Here is a 15,122-nt window from a genome sequence, read left to right as displayed (position 1 = left end):
CGCTAAGCTTCTGAGTAGGACTGAAAAGGACATAGAGATAAAAACGTGTCTGTGTTTTCTTATAGCAAAACCACATTGGATACTCTGTTGCGTTCACTGAGGGGAATCGAACCCCTGATTTTAGGGTTGTAAATCCGTAGACTTACCGCTGTACCAGCGAGGGACAGAGGTGGAAATATTATTAATTCACCCCTGAAAATAAAGAGCAGGAAAACAAAACAAAAACATATACATGTGTCCATTCTGTGGAAAACAAAACAAAAACATATACACGTGTCCATTCTGTGGAAAACAAAACAAAAACATATACACGTGTCCATTCTGTGGAAAACAAAACATATACACGTGTCCATTCTGTGGAAAACAAAACAAAACATATACACGTGTCCATTCTGTGGAAAACAAAACAAAACATATACACGTGTCCATTCTGTGGAAAACAAAACATATACACGTGTCCATTCTGTGGAAAACAAAACAAAACATATACACGTGTCCATTCTGTGGAAAACAAAACAAAACATATACACGTGTCCATTCTGTGGAAAACAAAACATATACACGTGTCCATTCTGTGGAAAACAAAACAAAACATATACACGTGTCCATTCTGTGGAAAACAAAACATATACACGTGTCCATTCTGTGGAAAACAAAACATATACACGTGTCCATTCTGTGGAAAACAAAACAAAAACATATACACGTGTCCATTCTGTGGAAAACAAAACAAAACATATACACGTGTCCATTCTGTGTAAAACAAAACCATAAAAATGTAACAGAAAGTAACAATAAGGAATGTAAAAAGAAATGTAATTAAAATAAGTATTAGAAGGCGAAACCTTGAAGGTGTTATCGAAAAATAGGGTAACATAAATCTCATGAGGGTAGGGGTAATAAAACACTTAAATATTAATAAATAAAAAATAAAAATAAGCAAGTGGACAAGATATCACCTTATACATTTTAATACCGTCTAATTTTTATAACTGTATTATAAATAAGCTTCTCTAAGGCAAACGATTAAAACGAATCTTTCCAAAACAGGTTAAAAAATGTTATACGTAATTTTATGGGGGGAAAATGCTCAGGGAATAAATATTTTTTACCATCATCTTTCGTGCTTTACTGTTCGAACTGAAATCTTAGGAGATCCATTAGTCGTTCAGAGAACCGTATGAGGGCACCACGTGTTTATTCAAGTTACATTTTGCAACATTTTCAAACTATCATAGAAATAAAAACATTGCCGTCTGTGATAAATGAAAAAAAAACGTACACTTTACAAGCCATATGTTATCACAGGATTTTATAAGTTTCGCAGAAGTGAGGGCATAATCTTTGGCTGCGTGATGTGTATTGACTTTAACTTGAATATCATATCTGAAGTTTGTTATTTTTGAAATTCGCGCAAAGGTACACGAGGGTTATCTGCGCTAGCCATCCCTAGTTCAGCAGTGTAAGACTAGAGGGAATGCAGCTAGTCATCACCACCAACCGCCAATTCTTGAGCTACTCTTTTACCAACGAAGAGTAGAATTGACCGTCACAGTATAATGCCCCCAAGGTTGAAAGGGCGAGCATGTTTGATGTGACGCGGTAGCCATGCTATCTGAAAATCAGAAAGTTTATAACTTTTTAATAAATCCTCATAGGACGCACTCTTCAAAGTCACATTTTACTGAACGTCGTTTCTTTACCTTTAAAGTCAGTTTCCACTACGGCGCTTAGCTTAGTTAAATACATCTAAAAAATTGCACGAACAAATATTAAATTTTTTTTGATGCACGAACTTTTTGAAATGTTTCCGTTTCTTTAATATTCTACAGCCTAAAACGTATTGCTAATAAAAGACTGTTTCCCATTTTAAACGGTGGTTAGCAAATGACTTGCTTACTTCATTAACCTGCAGTGAAATACAACAACAAAATGCTAAAGAGCGAAGGTTTTGGTTTTGATAAAAAGAGTAAATTATGATGGATAGACTACGGTTTCTAGCGAGTTAGGTTTGGTAGTTAACGTCATAGCTGTCGGTTTCGGTAACAGCATTAGTCAGAAATATGACCAAAGAGAATCGGTTTACTAAGTGCTGTAGATGCCAGCGAGAAACACTACCCTAAATTGATTTCTGTATCAGATAAATGTAACAGGAGATAAAAACAAAAAATCAACAGTGCCTTTGAAGTTGATAGAAGTTTCCCTCAACGATAAATCCACTCTTTTCGCGAAAGAATATATCTTAATGTTATTTCCTTCGCAATTTTTGTTTTTCCCGCGTTAAACGTACACAATATTTTTAAAGGGTGTTTGCCAATGCAGTTTTCTCCTTTTATAAACATGTCCAAGAGTGTTTCCATTTTCAGTTGCCACTTTATCTCGAGAAGATATGCTTTAATATAGAAATTAAGACAAAAAAAAAACAAGTCTTGGGGCAAACTCATCGGGCAACATTTTAGTTCTTGGGTATAAATCATCAGAGGTTTAAGAATAAGGAAAGAAAACACAACATTGTCATGTAGGTCGCTATCACAGTGCAGAGAAGTTGATGATTTATAGCGTTTCAAGCCTACATGAGATTCGCCACTTGCTTAAAAATTTAATCTCGAAAAAAACAGTTCTCTGAACCAAAAGCGTAAGAGTTTAATACCTCACTTGTTTCAGTAACATATGGTGCAAAGGATCTTACAATTTCTCTAGAAAATACAGCACAGTATTTCCTTTTTCATAAAATTCATTTTTACCTGAAATAATAAACCTTGTCAAATGGGGTGTCTTCGAAACCTTCCTAGTTTTACTGTTGTCCCCCGCCGGGGCAGCGGTATGTTTACAGACTTACAACGCTAAAAATCGGGTTCGATTTCCCTCGGTGGACACAGAAGATAGCCGGAAGTGGCTTTGCAATAAAAAACAATTACTTTTTCATTTCTGTGATATTTCCAGAGGGCGATACAGTTGCTATTCTAATTCACAGAGTGCTAAGGAAATAAGTTCGAAATTTATGTTGCTTGAAAAGTTTCTCTTTACATCTGACTTATATGTTTACTTTCACGATTTTTATGTTTGTTTGTTTTGAATTTCGCACAAAGCTACACGAGGGCTATCTGCGCTAGCCGTCCCTAATTTAGCAGTGTAAGACTAGAGGAAAGGCAACTAGTCATCACCACCCACCGCCAACTCTTGGGCTACTCTTTTACCAACGAATAGTGGGATTGACCATCACATTAGAATGCCCCCAAGGATGAAAGGTGTGATGGTCATGTTTGGTGTGATGGGGATTCGAACCCACGACCCTCGGATTACAAGTCGAGTGCTTTTACCACCTGGCCATGCTGGATCATTGTTTTTATAGCAATAATGGTGTCCTCTGATGGCTTATGACGCTATAATTCATGGTTCGATCCCTACATGCCTTTGTACTTAAAACAAAGTGTTTCTAATAAGATATATAAAACTGAAAGCTGTCGTTCTCGAGAAGTAGCTTTCGTTTTAAGATTATGATGTTTGATTACTTGGAATTAAGCACAAAGCTCTCTGTGCTCTGTCCACCACGGGTATCGAAACCAGGTTTAGAGCGTTGCGAGTCTGCAGACATGCCGCTGTGTCACTGGGGGCAGATTGTGATGTGTCATAAATAATAGCTCGGGCTACATATGTGGTTATCAAATATAAAACCGTACTGTGCAAACTCCGATTTCAGTCGCATATTACAACAACTTTAATACGGTACAACGAAACTGTTTGGCGAGTTGCTTTAATTCACCAACGAGGAGTAAAAAGTGATTCTTTAGCCTACTTTCCATACGCTCGTGACTTGATAACAATAAGCCGCTTTCTTCTAACTTACAAATGAAAACAACGCCGTGCAGCTGCTGAAAAGCGAAATGCCGCTCTATTGTCAGATATTACAACAGAAAACGTCATAATGAAATGGATTTACAATATTAAAATGTTCAATTTAAAACATTTTAACAAGAAGTAACCTTATTACACCTTCGGTGAGATTGTTTAAAGCACCATTTCTCGGATGTTTGTTCTGTTTCTTGAATTTTGCGCAAAGCTACACGAGGACTGTCTGCGCTAGCCGTCCCTAATTTAGCAGTATAAGACTAGAAGGAAGACAGCTAGTCATCACCACTCACCGCCAATTCTTGGGCTACTCTTTTACCAACGAATAGTGGGATTGACCGTCACATTATAACGCTCCCACGGCTGAAAAGGCGAGTATGTTTGGTGCGACCGGGATTCGAACCCGCAACCCTCGGATTACGAGTCGAGCACCTTAACGCTTGGCCATACCGGACCTCCATTTCTCAGAACTGGCTCCAAGTTGAATGCTGGGGTGCAACATTCACCCCTACATTCATTCTCCCTTGTGGGTTAAAAAATATCAAATAAAAATTGAGTCAACCAAAGCTCCACCGCTTTCCCCCATGGGTGAGGGGCTGAAGCCGGGCCTGATAATAAATAATATTAAAGTTATGTTGCACTTTCTATTATTTTAATATTTTTATTTCATTCGTAAAATTTTCACAGACTTTAGTTACTGAAACAAGTCGTAAAATGAAACAGAAATATACCTGATGCACATCCTAACCAACTCGTTGTTAATTTTGCATGGTAGTGTCTTTCTGATAAAGGTGATGTTACATAATTGCACGGTAGTGTCTTTCTGATAAAGGTCATGTTACATAAGCAAAAAACACTTAATAATCACATCCTAATTACATGCAGTTAAATACATTGTTTACAGCAAAAACACAAGTTACTAATAGTAGACTCCACAAGCATAATCCACACTTATATGGCCCGGCATGGCCAGGTAGTTAAGACACTCGGCTCGCAATCCGAGGGTCAGGGGTTCGAATCCCCATAACACCAATACATGTTCGTCCTTTTGGCCGTGGAGGCGTTATTTTGTGACGGTCAATCCCACTTTTTGTTGGTAAAGAAGTAGCCCAACAGTTGGCGGTGAGTGGTGATGACTAGCTGCCTTCCCTGTAGTCTCACACTATTAAATTAGGGATGGATAGCGCAGATAGCTCTCGTATAGCTTTGCGCGAAATTCAAACCAAACTACACTTTTATAATTCTAATCTTTTTTTGTTTCGTACAAAATTTGATACATTCAACATACGTTCGAGTCCCTTGTTTTCATGAAGGACGACGAAGACATTTTCCTTTTCCACACGAAGATGACGAGCAGGAAAACCCTATGAAGATAAAGATTAGTACATGAGATCACTGAACAAAGTTTGAAAACTGTTTAGAAGAAAATGAATTCGACTAACGTACAGTACGAATCTAAATAAAACTAACCCATTTTACTTTCAAATAAACAAAGTGTTAACTGCCCAACGGAAATAATTTTACGTCGTTTATTCTGTTTAGTTGAGAGCGTGGACTAAAATATGGTAACAGAAAGTGGATAGCGGTTAACAACGTAGATCATAGTCCAACTTTATACCTGTTAACAACGTGAAACGTAGGCCAACATTATACGTCCTAAGACTTGAACATTTTTGCTTCCAATGTTTGAATATGAAATTTAAATAGCGTTTATTATTCTAACTTATAGATTCGAAATACAAGCATTATTACCAAAATATAAACTGATTTTCTCAATCTTTTATCTGGTTCTGGAGATAACCCTTTTTATAACTGTATACAAGTACAGTATAAATCGTTAGAAGATGCTTAAAGTTACAGGTTCGTAACTGGTTCTTCTGCTTATATGTAAACATTCGCTTTACATTTTTATTGTCTTCAATAAAGGAAATTCCTACCCCACTATACGATAACACTTTCCAATGTAACTCCTACTTCGTAAAAGACAACTGAACTACTTCTAACGAGAGGCGCACGTTTCCTGTTGTCTACTAGTTCACTGAACTACATACTTTCGTCAGGAAATTTGACACGTGTCTCTGTGACAAAGTTTAGACTGCTAGTATTCTCTCTCTCTCTCTGTGTGTGTGTGTGGTGCCTCCAAGAAGTGTTACTGTAATCCCAACAGGCAGACAATAATAGAAGATTTCAATTACTTAATTGTTCCCTGTTGGGAACAAATATCTTAGTCCAGAATGGAACTTGATTTTATGGCGTGATGTCACTAGCATCTTCGCAAGGTAACGAGCAAAAGAGAGAAAAACAGAGAAGTGGATTAGTTTCTAACATAGTTCAGTTTCATTTCATACTCAGATATTCTTGTAACAGAAGAGTAATACGCTTGTCATATTTCCTCTCAACATCAAGCTTCGTTTATTACGAAATGATTTATTTATTTTTTTAATTTCACGCAAAGCTACACGAGGGATATTTGCGCTAGCCGTCCCTAATTTAGCTGTGTAATATTAGAAGGAAGGTATGAAATGTATCGAGTCATCACAACTCATCGCCAACTATTGGGCTACTCTTTTACCAACAAAACGTGGGATTGGCCGTCACATTATAGCGCCCCACTGCTGAAAGGGCAAGCATGTTTTGGTGTGACGGCGAATCGAACCCGCGACCGTCGAATTACAAGTGAGTGCCTTAACCACCTGGCCATGTCGGGCCCTGTAAGACTAGAGGGAAGGTGTCAAGTCATCACAACTCACCGCCAACTTTTAGGCTACTCTTCTACCAACGAATAGTGGCATAGGCCGTAGCGTTATAACGCCCCTACTGCTTAAAGGGCGAGCATGTTTGGTGTGACGGGGATTCGAACCTGCGACACTCAGATTACAAGTTGAGAGTCCTAACCACCTGGACAAACCGGACCAAATTAGGAGGAAATGAAAGCATATACAATGTATAGGTTACAAATTCTTGTATTTTTAACTTTTTAAAGAATAAAACATCAGTAGCGAAGTGTAAACGAATTTAGAACACAATATATATATTTCATGTACTTCAAACGTTTTTACAGTATGCATATGGTACTTATAATGTTTTATTTTTAAAAATTATCTTACATCCTCCGCATTTTCAGTCGCTTTCTGCCAGTCATCATGTAGCATTTACGATTATAATTTCATGTTAATGATATACAATATACATTACAGCCTCAGAACATTGTATCTATTAAATGTAAGCCATTTTTGTCAGAACGGTAATAATTCCTTAGGGCTTGTGAATTTGCATGTACGTGAGAAAAATTAATTTTAGCAGCATGATAAGTCAAAAATTAATTTATATTCGGTGAAGTGACATTGACTCGATAAACATTTTTTGTACATAAGTCTAGAAAACTGAAAAATGTTCCCCTCAAAAAATTTAAATGGTAGTGAAATGAATGAGTCAAAGTTATAATAAATACCCTTTTGGTGACCCAAACATATTTTTAGTACAGTTTTTATTTGGGGGGAGGGGGGTAATAAGTATCGAAACTCGGAAGTTACTCACGGTTGTTTTACTATTTTGTCACGTAAAAATAACACTTAAAACTGTGTATTTAAATATATAAATGTGCTTACTATCATGTGATAAATAAAGGTTCGCACAACAAAAAATATCTGTAGTTAAAATAAGGTTTCTTTTTTTTCCCGCCCTTTTGTTTAACTTCATCCCTGATGGGATTGATTTCAAAAACAAAAAGCTGATCGTGGCTATTCTTTGTTCAAGACGCTTTCCATTTAAGTTTCGAACTAAAAGCCTTCATACGATACACAGATGTAGGCGCTACAAAATGAGATCTGTGAACACACGCATCAGCCTTTGACCTGTAATGGAATTCAAATAAGGGCACAGGATGTTGCCACTCAAGCCCTCTGCAACAGCTGTAAGTAAAACGATCGGAAGAGATATAAAAAAAAAGTGTGCTAATAGAAACGTAAGGTAACAGCAGAAACAGTAGTGGCTGTAACAGCGTTAGAGATGTAGATAATTAGCATTCTCTTCTCGTCCCGATATCCTTTTGTTTTCATGTTGAACTACGAGTAGCCATCTTAGAGTGATCCTCTGTGTTTACAGAAGTGCGAGTTTAAATGTCATGTACCCCAGCTCCCTGTTATTGAGAGTATGTAACTGGCACATCGATTTTCCTCATGTAATTCTTCGTTATTGGTGAAATTTCTAACTAATCGTTCAACTGATACGGTCAACAAAGCGGTAAATTAATATTTACACGTCATGCAAAGTGGAAGCCATCACCAGGAATGATCGGAGTTGCAGAGAAGACATCAGCTTAGAAATGAGTTGCTTTCTTATCACATTCCCAGCAAAAGGGGTCGGTTTGCATTTTTAAAAGTAATTAATTGGAAATAAATTAAAGCTTCGATTAGTTCTAGTAATTAATTAAGGTCCATTGAAAGTAATTTCAATGGATAAATTGAATAACGACACTGAATATCTGAAACGCCCCGCTCTTGTATAGCGGTAAGTCTACGGATTTACAACGCCAAAATCAAGGGTTCGATTCCCGTTGGTGGGCTTAGCAGATAGCCCGATGTGGCTTTGCTATAAGAAAAGCACACACAAATATCTGAAACGAGTGACTGTCGGCAACATCTAGGACAAACAGTTGTTAAAATTTGTTTCTAGAGTTTCTAACTGTGTTTTTTTTTTTATCGTTCCTCTCTTACAAGCTAGCTTTAGCTTAAAAAGAGAACAAAGGATTCCTCACAACAGGGAGTCCAGTACGTTCCATGACCCAAGAGGGCCAACAACACATTGCCCTGCTGTACGGTGATTCGTCAGGGAAGGACGACCAGTCTCCAATAAACAAGGACCTTTGCAGCTGTACGAATATTTATTGGTTGATCATTTGTGTTGGTGAAAGACACCTTGAAAACGTTACTTTGAGAGCGCAAAAGTAAAGAGCATCCGTTAGCTAGATGTTTGTCCTGTACTGGACTGTGTTTATACGTAACAGATGCAAGCAGTTCAAAGCGAGAGAATCTTTGGAAAGCGACATTAATAATACATACAATAAGGTTCAAAGTAAGCCACACTACTACGTGATCTGTTCACTAAGAGAACAGCGAAAACAAAAATTAGAAACTTGGGTAAAAACATTTTCCGTGAAATATATGGATATACGTATAAAACGTAACAGATACAGAAACAAACAAATATGAGATTAGTTTTTCTAAAGGCCAAGTACACTTCTGTAATCCTGAAATATACGAAATATATTGCATTAATTCCATAAAACTAGTACAATCAAAACACAATTTTACCGTTTCAATAGTTGTACCTGATGGCCAAATTCTTGATGTTAATAAACAATTACAGGTTTTAAAATATACATACTTGAGATCATGACAATTCAAGATGTTTATCTGAAAACGTGCATTCGTATACATGAATTAGAACGATTTTGATTCATGCTTTTAACTATCCAATTTAACTTTACACAGTTGTAACAGGGAAATCATCTGTTAAACACACGTGGATATTTGAAAGAGGTCACCTAGGTTACCTTTTCTTAGATAAATGTTCTTTTGTTTTAACTTCATGTACTTCACGTAGCGTTAACGTTTAGGATAAACGACTGTGGTTTTTAAACATGGTCAAACCTGATTTCCAATAATACAGAAACGAATCCACTTTCTTTGAAGAAGAAATCGGAAACAGGTTAGGTAATAAATAAGCATCATATTAATGTCACTCACCGGTGCTACGGTTCCGTATACACATTCCAGTTCAATTAAAATTGAATCCACTTGTATTTCACAAACACTCTTCTGTTGTAAATCTCTTATTTCAGTGCTATTGAATACAGAACAAGGTAACTCTTACGAACACGTAGTTGTATATGTTATTCTCGGGGGAGAATAGTGCAGTAACGTTTCGCGTTTTCCTGTCCTTCTTGTCTATATCCAAACCTGTAAAGCTTATTGATTCGTTGATCAAGAGGGTGATAAATATTCATGTTTACAATTAAAGCAAGGTCGAAGGTCTGTGAAACATATATACAGTGTCAGACTGACTCATCCAAGGTATACCATTAAGAGAAGTTTAACCCTATTTTTAAATACAAAGCTATTTCCGATTAAGTAAATATATATAGTGTATAGTACTATGTAAACAGGTTTGTTTTGAATTTCGCGCAAAGCTACAAGATGGCTATCAGCACTAGCCCGTTCCTAATTCAGCAGTGTAAGACTAGAGGAAAGGTAGCTAGTCATCACCACCCAATGCCAGCTCTTGGGCTACTCTTTTACCAACGAATAGTAGGATTGACCGTAACATTACAACGCCCCACGGGTTAAAGAAGGAGCACGTATGGTGTCACAGGGTTGTAACCAGGAGACCCGAGCAAACTTCAATAAATATAGCTCCATAATGATAAGAAAACTCTGAAGTAGAGTAAAAGGCTTAGCATCGAGGAGCCCTTCCATCTGCGGGCACCGAGTAATTGCTCAGTTTGCCCAATCGATAAGACCCTTTACGTGTGTGAGGGACTTCAATTTTTTAAACTTTTTTTTAACAGTACATGTTTTGTTAAGGTAATGTCTACGTTAGAAAAATGTCAAGTTTATAATTTTTTCTCCGTAAACAAGAGGCGATGGTGTAGTGAGTGTATACCCAAGAGATTTGTAAATAAATTGGATACAACAGTTTAAAAAGCACATTAAAGAAGTTTCTGGGAAGACAAACTTAACCCGTCACAACAATCCTGTGTATACGAGTTATGACACATTAAATAAATTTCAACTGCTAATAAAGGTATTAACATGTTAATATTCTGCTTCACACAACCTGAGGACAAATCACTTCCGTTCGTGCCAGATACTAAAACCAAACTGTTTATATTATTAACATGATAAATATTTATTTGGAACTATTATATCATGTTGTTCGTTTTAGAATAAAGCCACATTAGACCACCTGTTCTGTTTTAGAATAAAGCCGCGTTAGACTACCTGTTTTGTTTTAGAATAAAGCCACATTAGACCACCTGTTTTGTTTTACAATAAAGCCACATTAGACTACCTGTTTTGTTTTAGAATAAAGCCGCGTTAGACTACCTGTTTTGTTTTAGAATAAAGCCACATTAGACTACCTGTTTTAGAATAAAGCCACATTAGACCACCTGTTTTGTTTTAGAATAAAGCCACATTAGACTACCTGTTTTGTTTTACAATAAAGCCACATTAGACTACCTGTTTTAGAATAAAGCCACATTAGACCACCTGTTTTAGAATAAAGCCACATTAGACTACCTGTTTTGTTTTAGAATAAAGCCACATTAGACTACCTGTTTTGTTTTAGAATAAAGCCACATTAGACTACCTGTTTTGTTTTAGAATAAAGCCACATTAGACTATCTGTTCTGTTTTAGAATAAAGCCGCGTTAGACTACCTGTTTTGTTTTACAATAAAGCCACATTAGACCACCTGTTTTGTTTTACAATAAAGCCACATTAGACCACCTGTTTTGTTTTAGAATAAAGCCACATTAGACTACCTGTTTTAGAATAAAGCCACATTAGACCACCTGTTTTGTTTTAGAATAAAGCCACATTAGACTACCTGTTTTGTTTTAGAATAAAGCCACATTAGACTACCTGTTTTAGAATAAAGCCACATTAGACCACCTGTTTTGTTTTAGAATAAAGACACATTAGACTACCTGTTTTGTTTTAGAATAAAGCCACATTAGAGTACCTGTTTTGTTTTAGAATAAAGCCACATTAGACTACCTGTTTTGTTTTAGAATAAAGCCACATTAGAGTACCTGTTTTGTTTTAGAATAAAGCCACATTAGACTACCTGTTTTAGAATAAAGCCACATTAGACCACCTGTTTTGTTTTAGAATAAAGCCACATTAGACTACCTGTTTTGTTTTACAATAAAGCCACATTAGACCACCTGTTTTGTTTTAGAATAAAGCCACATTAGACCACCTGTTTTGTTTTAGAATAAAGCCACATTAGACCACCTGTCTTGTTTTAGAATAAAGCCACATTAGACCACCTGTCTTGTTTTAGAATAAAGCCACATTAGACTACCTGTTTTGTTTTAGAATAAAGCCACATTAGAGTACCTGTTTTGTTTTAGAATAAAGCCACATTAGACTACCTGTTTTGTTTTAGAATAAAGCCACATTAGACTACCTGTTTTGTTTTAGAATAAAGCCACATTAGACCACCTGTTTTGTTTTAGAATAAAGCCACATTAGACCACCTGTTTTGTTTTACAATAAAGCCACATTAGACTACCTGCTTTGTTTTACAATAAAGCCACATTAGACCACCTGTTCTGGTTTAGAATAAAGCCACATTAGACCACCTGTTTTGTTTTACAATAAAGCCACATTAGACTACCTGTTTTGTTTTAGAATAAAGCCACATTAGACCACCTGTTTTGTTTTAGAATAAAGCTACATTAGACCACCTGTTTTGTTTTACAATAAAGCCACATTAGACCACCTGTTTTGTTTTACAATAAAGCCACATTAGACCACCTGTTTTGGTTTAGAATAAAGCCACATTAGACCACCTGTTTTGTTTTAGAATAAAGCCACATTAGACTACCTGTTTTGTTTTAGAATAAAGCCACATTAGACTACCTGCTTTGTTTTACAATAAAGCCACATTAGACCACCTGTTTTGCTTTAGGATAAAGCCACATTAGACCACCTGTTTTGCTTTAGGATAAAGCCACATTAGACCACCTGTTTTGTCCACCCCTGACAATCGCTTTTCCACCGCAACACACCATGATATCAACAAATTTAATACAAAGCAAATGTGAAACAAAAACACTGTTGTAAAGATGAACTGTGAAATATGAAAGCTCATATAAAGCAGTGGTTAGTATAAATACTTGTAGTGGATGAATTTTGTCAGTAAGATATAAGTTTTTTGTTCAGGAAATGTGTGATGCATACATATTTCAAATTCACAACTGTAGTCAAGAAAAACACGGAGTTGCTAAAGAGTTATAATTAAATTTAAACTTAAGAGCATTATAATATTTTCTTCAAGAATTTCAGCATGTCGTTATGAGTGCACATGAACATAAATTATGTCTTGTTTGTTTGTATTTTATATAGTAAAGCCACATCAAGTTATCCAATAGTCAATAGTCCCTAATTTAGCAGTGTAAGACTAGAGGGAAGGCAGCTAGTCATCACCACCACTCACCGCCAACTCTTAGGCTACTCTTTTACCAAGGAATAGTGGGATTGACCGTATCATTATAACGCCTCCACGGCTGAAAGGGCGAGCATGTTTGGTGCGATGGGGATTCGAACCCGCGACCCTCGGATTACGAGTCGTGTACCTTAACCACCTGGCCATGCTTGGCCTTACCGAGGGGAATCGAATTCTGGATTTTAGCGTTGTAAATTCGTAGACGTACCACTGTACCAGCGGGAGACTAAATTGCATCTTGCTGTGATATTAAATAGTACCTCACAAGGATTTTTTTCAAAGTTATTGACTAATAATATTTCACATTTATTAAATTAGAGCTTCTCTGTTTTCGTGCAAATCTGAAAAAATAAATCATCTTTCCTCCGTCAATCACACGAAGTTAACCACGAATGTTAGTGTTTTTAGTGGTAATACTGCTGACTTGGTGGGAGCATTTGATTAGAAATTAAAAAATTTGAAGTTTTTTATGAAACGTATTTTCTTAAAATTCTCTATAATTTATTATTATCCAACTAAAGCCATCTATACACGGAAGCATATATTAAGTATTAATTCTCTCATAAGATCATTTAAGTTATTGTATATCACAGACCATTAACTGAGGTAAAGCGACATTATATGTGTTCTATACAATATTTTAGTATAGTTCTGTTTTTAAATGGTTAAAATAGGAACTAAAACGCAATATGTTTTAATATTACACTTTCAACGAATAGTTTAGATGGACAATTATTTTTCCATCTAATTCGTTTTCGCTTCAATTCAAAGCAGCATACGTGACTTGGATAATTGTTTCTGTCCTTTAGTTGTCAGATAATAGTAGTGTTCTAAATGTTTTTAATGATAGGCGACAAAATTATTGTGCTCAGATCAACGTCAGACAAATGATACAGAGTAGACGTATCGAACAAAATTATTTATCTGTTTGATAGCTCTTTTAATTCGATCGTAACTGGTCTTATCATTATTTAGAGATCAAAGGTCTGAGTTACCTTCATCATCACGAAATCGTGATAATTACACGCAACAATAAAACACTCCAGAGCTCTTTAACCACGTGCTTTCCTTAATCACAGAGGAAATTGTTATAGAAGTGTGATCGCTACATGTACAGTCGAATTTACTTTTAAGGAAGAAAAAAATCCATCTGAAACATACGCACCAACTACTTACGTACGACTACTACTAACTACCTTACAAGAATACACTACTGTATTCACTCAGTACCTTACAAGAAGACACTACCAGATTCACTAAGTACCTTACAAGAAGACACTACCAGATTCACTAAGTACCTTACAAGAAGACACCACTGTATTCACTCAGTACCTTACAAGAAGACACTACTGTATTCACTCAGTACCTTACAAGAAGACACTACCAGATTCACTAAGTACCTTACAAGAAGACACTACTGTATTCACTCAGTACCTTACAAGAAGACACTACTGTATTCACTAAGTACCTTACAAGAAGACACTACCAGATTCACTAAGTACCTTACAGAAGAAGACACTACCAGATTCACTAAGTACCTTACAAGAAGACACTACTGTATTCACTACCAGATTCACAGTACCTTACAAGAAGACACTACAAGAAGACTGTACCTTACACTACCAGTGCCTTACAAGAAGACACTACCAGATTCACTAAGTACCTTACAAGAAGACACTACCAGATTCACTAAGTACCTTACAAGATTCACCAAGTACCTTACAAGAAGACACTACCAGACACTACTAGATTCACTAAGTACCTTACAAGAAGACACTACTGTATTCACTCAGTACCTTACAAGAAGACACTACCAGATTCACCAAGTACCTTACAAGAAGACACTACCAGATTCACCAAGTACCTTACAAGAAGACACTACCAGATTCACTAAGTACCTTACAAGAAGATACTACCAGATTCACTAAGTACCATACAAGAAGATACTACCAGATTCACTAAGTACCTTACAAGAAGACACTACCAGATTCACTAAGTACCTTACAAGAAGATACTACCAGATTCACTAAGTACCT

The 15,122-nt window shown here is 36.3% G+C and overlaps 1 protein-coding gene across 8 annotated transcripts in view; it reads right to left on the bottom strand.

Moving 5' to 3' along the window:
• Positions 1–15,122, bottom strand: part of LOC143231826 (uncharacterized) — a 192,929-nt gene that overhangs the window by 129,709 nt on the left and 48,098 nt on the right. For all 8 annotated transcript variants that reach the window (XR_013017218.1, XM_076466501.1, XM_076466498.1 and 5 more), the window contains exon 2: positions 5,138–5,213. Coding sequence is in view for 7 of the 8 variants with exons in the window: in XM_076466501.1 (XP_076322616.1) it covers positions 5,138–5,213 (76 nt within the window). In the remaining variant the exon portion in view is untranslated. The remainder of the gene's footprint in view (positions 1–5,137; positions 5,214–15,122) is intronic.

The sequence above is a fragment of the Tachypleus tridentatus genome, chromosome 11 (assembly GCF_004210375.1).
Source record: "Tachypleus tridentatus isolate NWPU-2018 chromosome 11, ASM421037v1, whole genome shotgun sequence".
Lineage (NCBI taxonomy): Eukaryota > Metazoa > Arthropoda > Merostomata > Xiphosura > Limulidae > Tachypleus > Tachypleus tridentatus.
The sequence above is the reverse complement of the archived record's forward strand: the minus strand, read 5'-3'. Positions and strand labels throughout refer to the sequence as shown.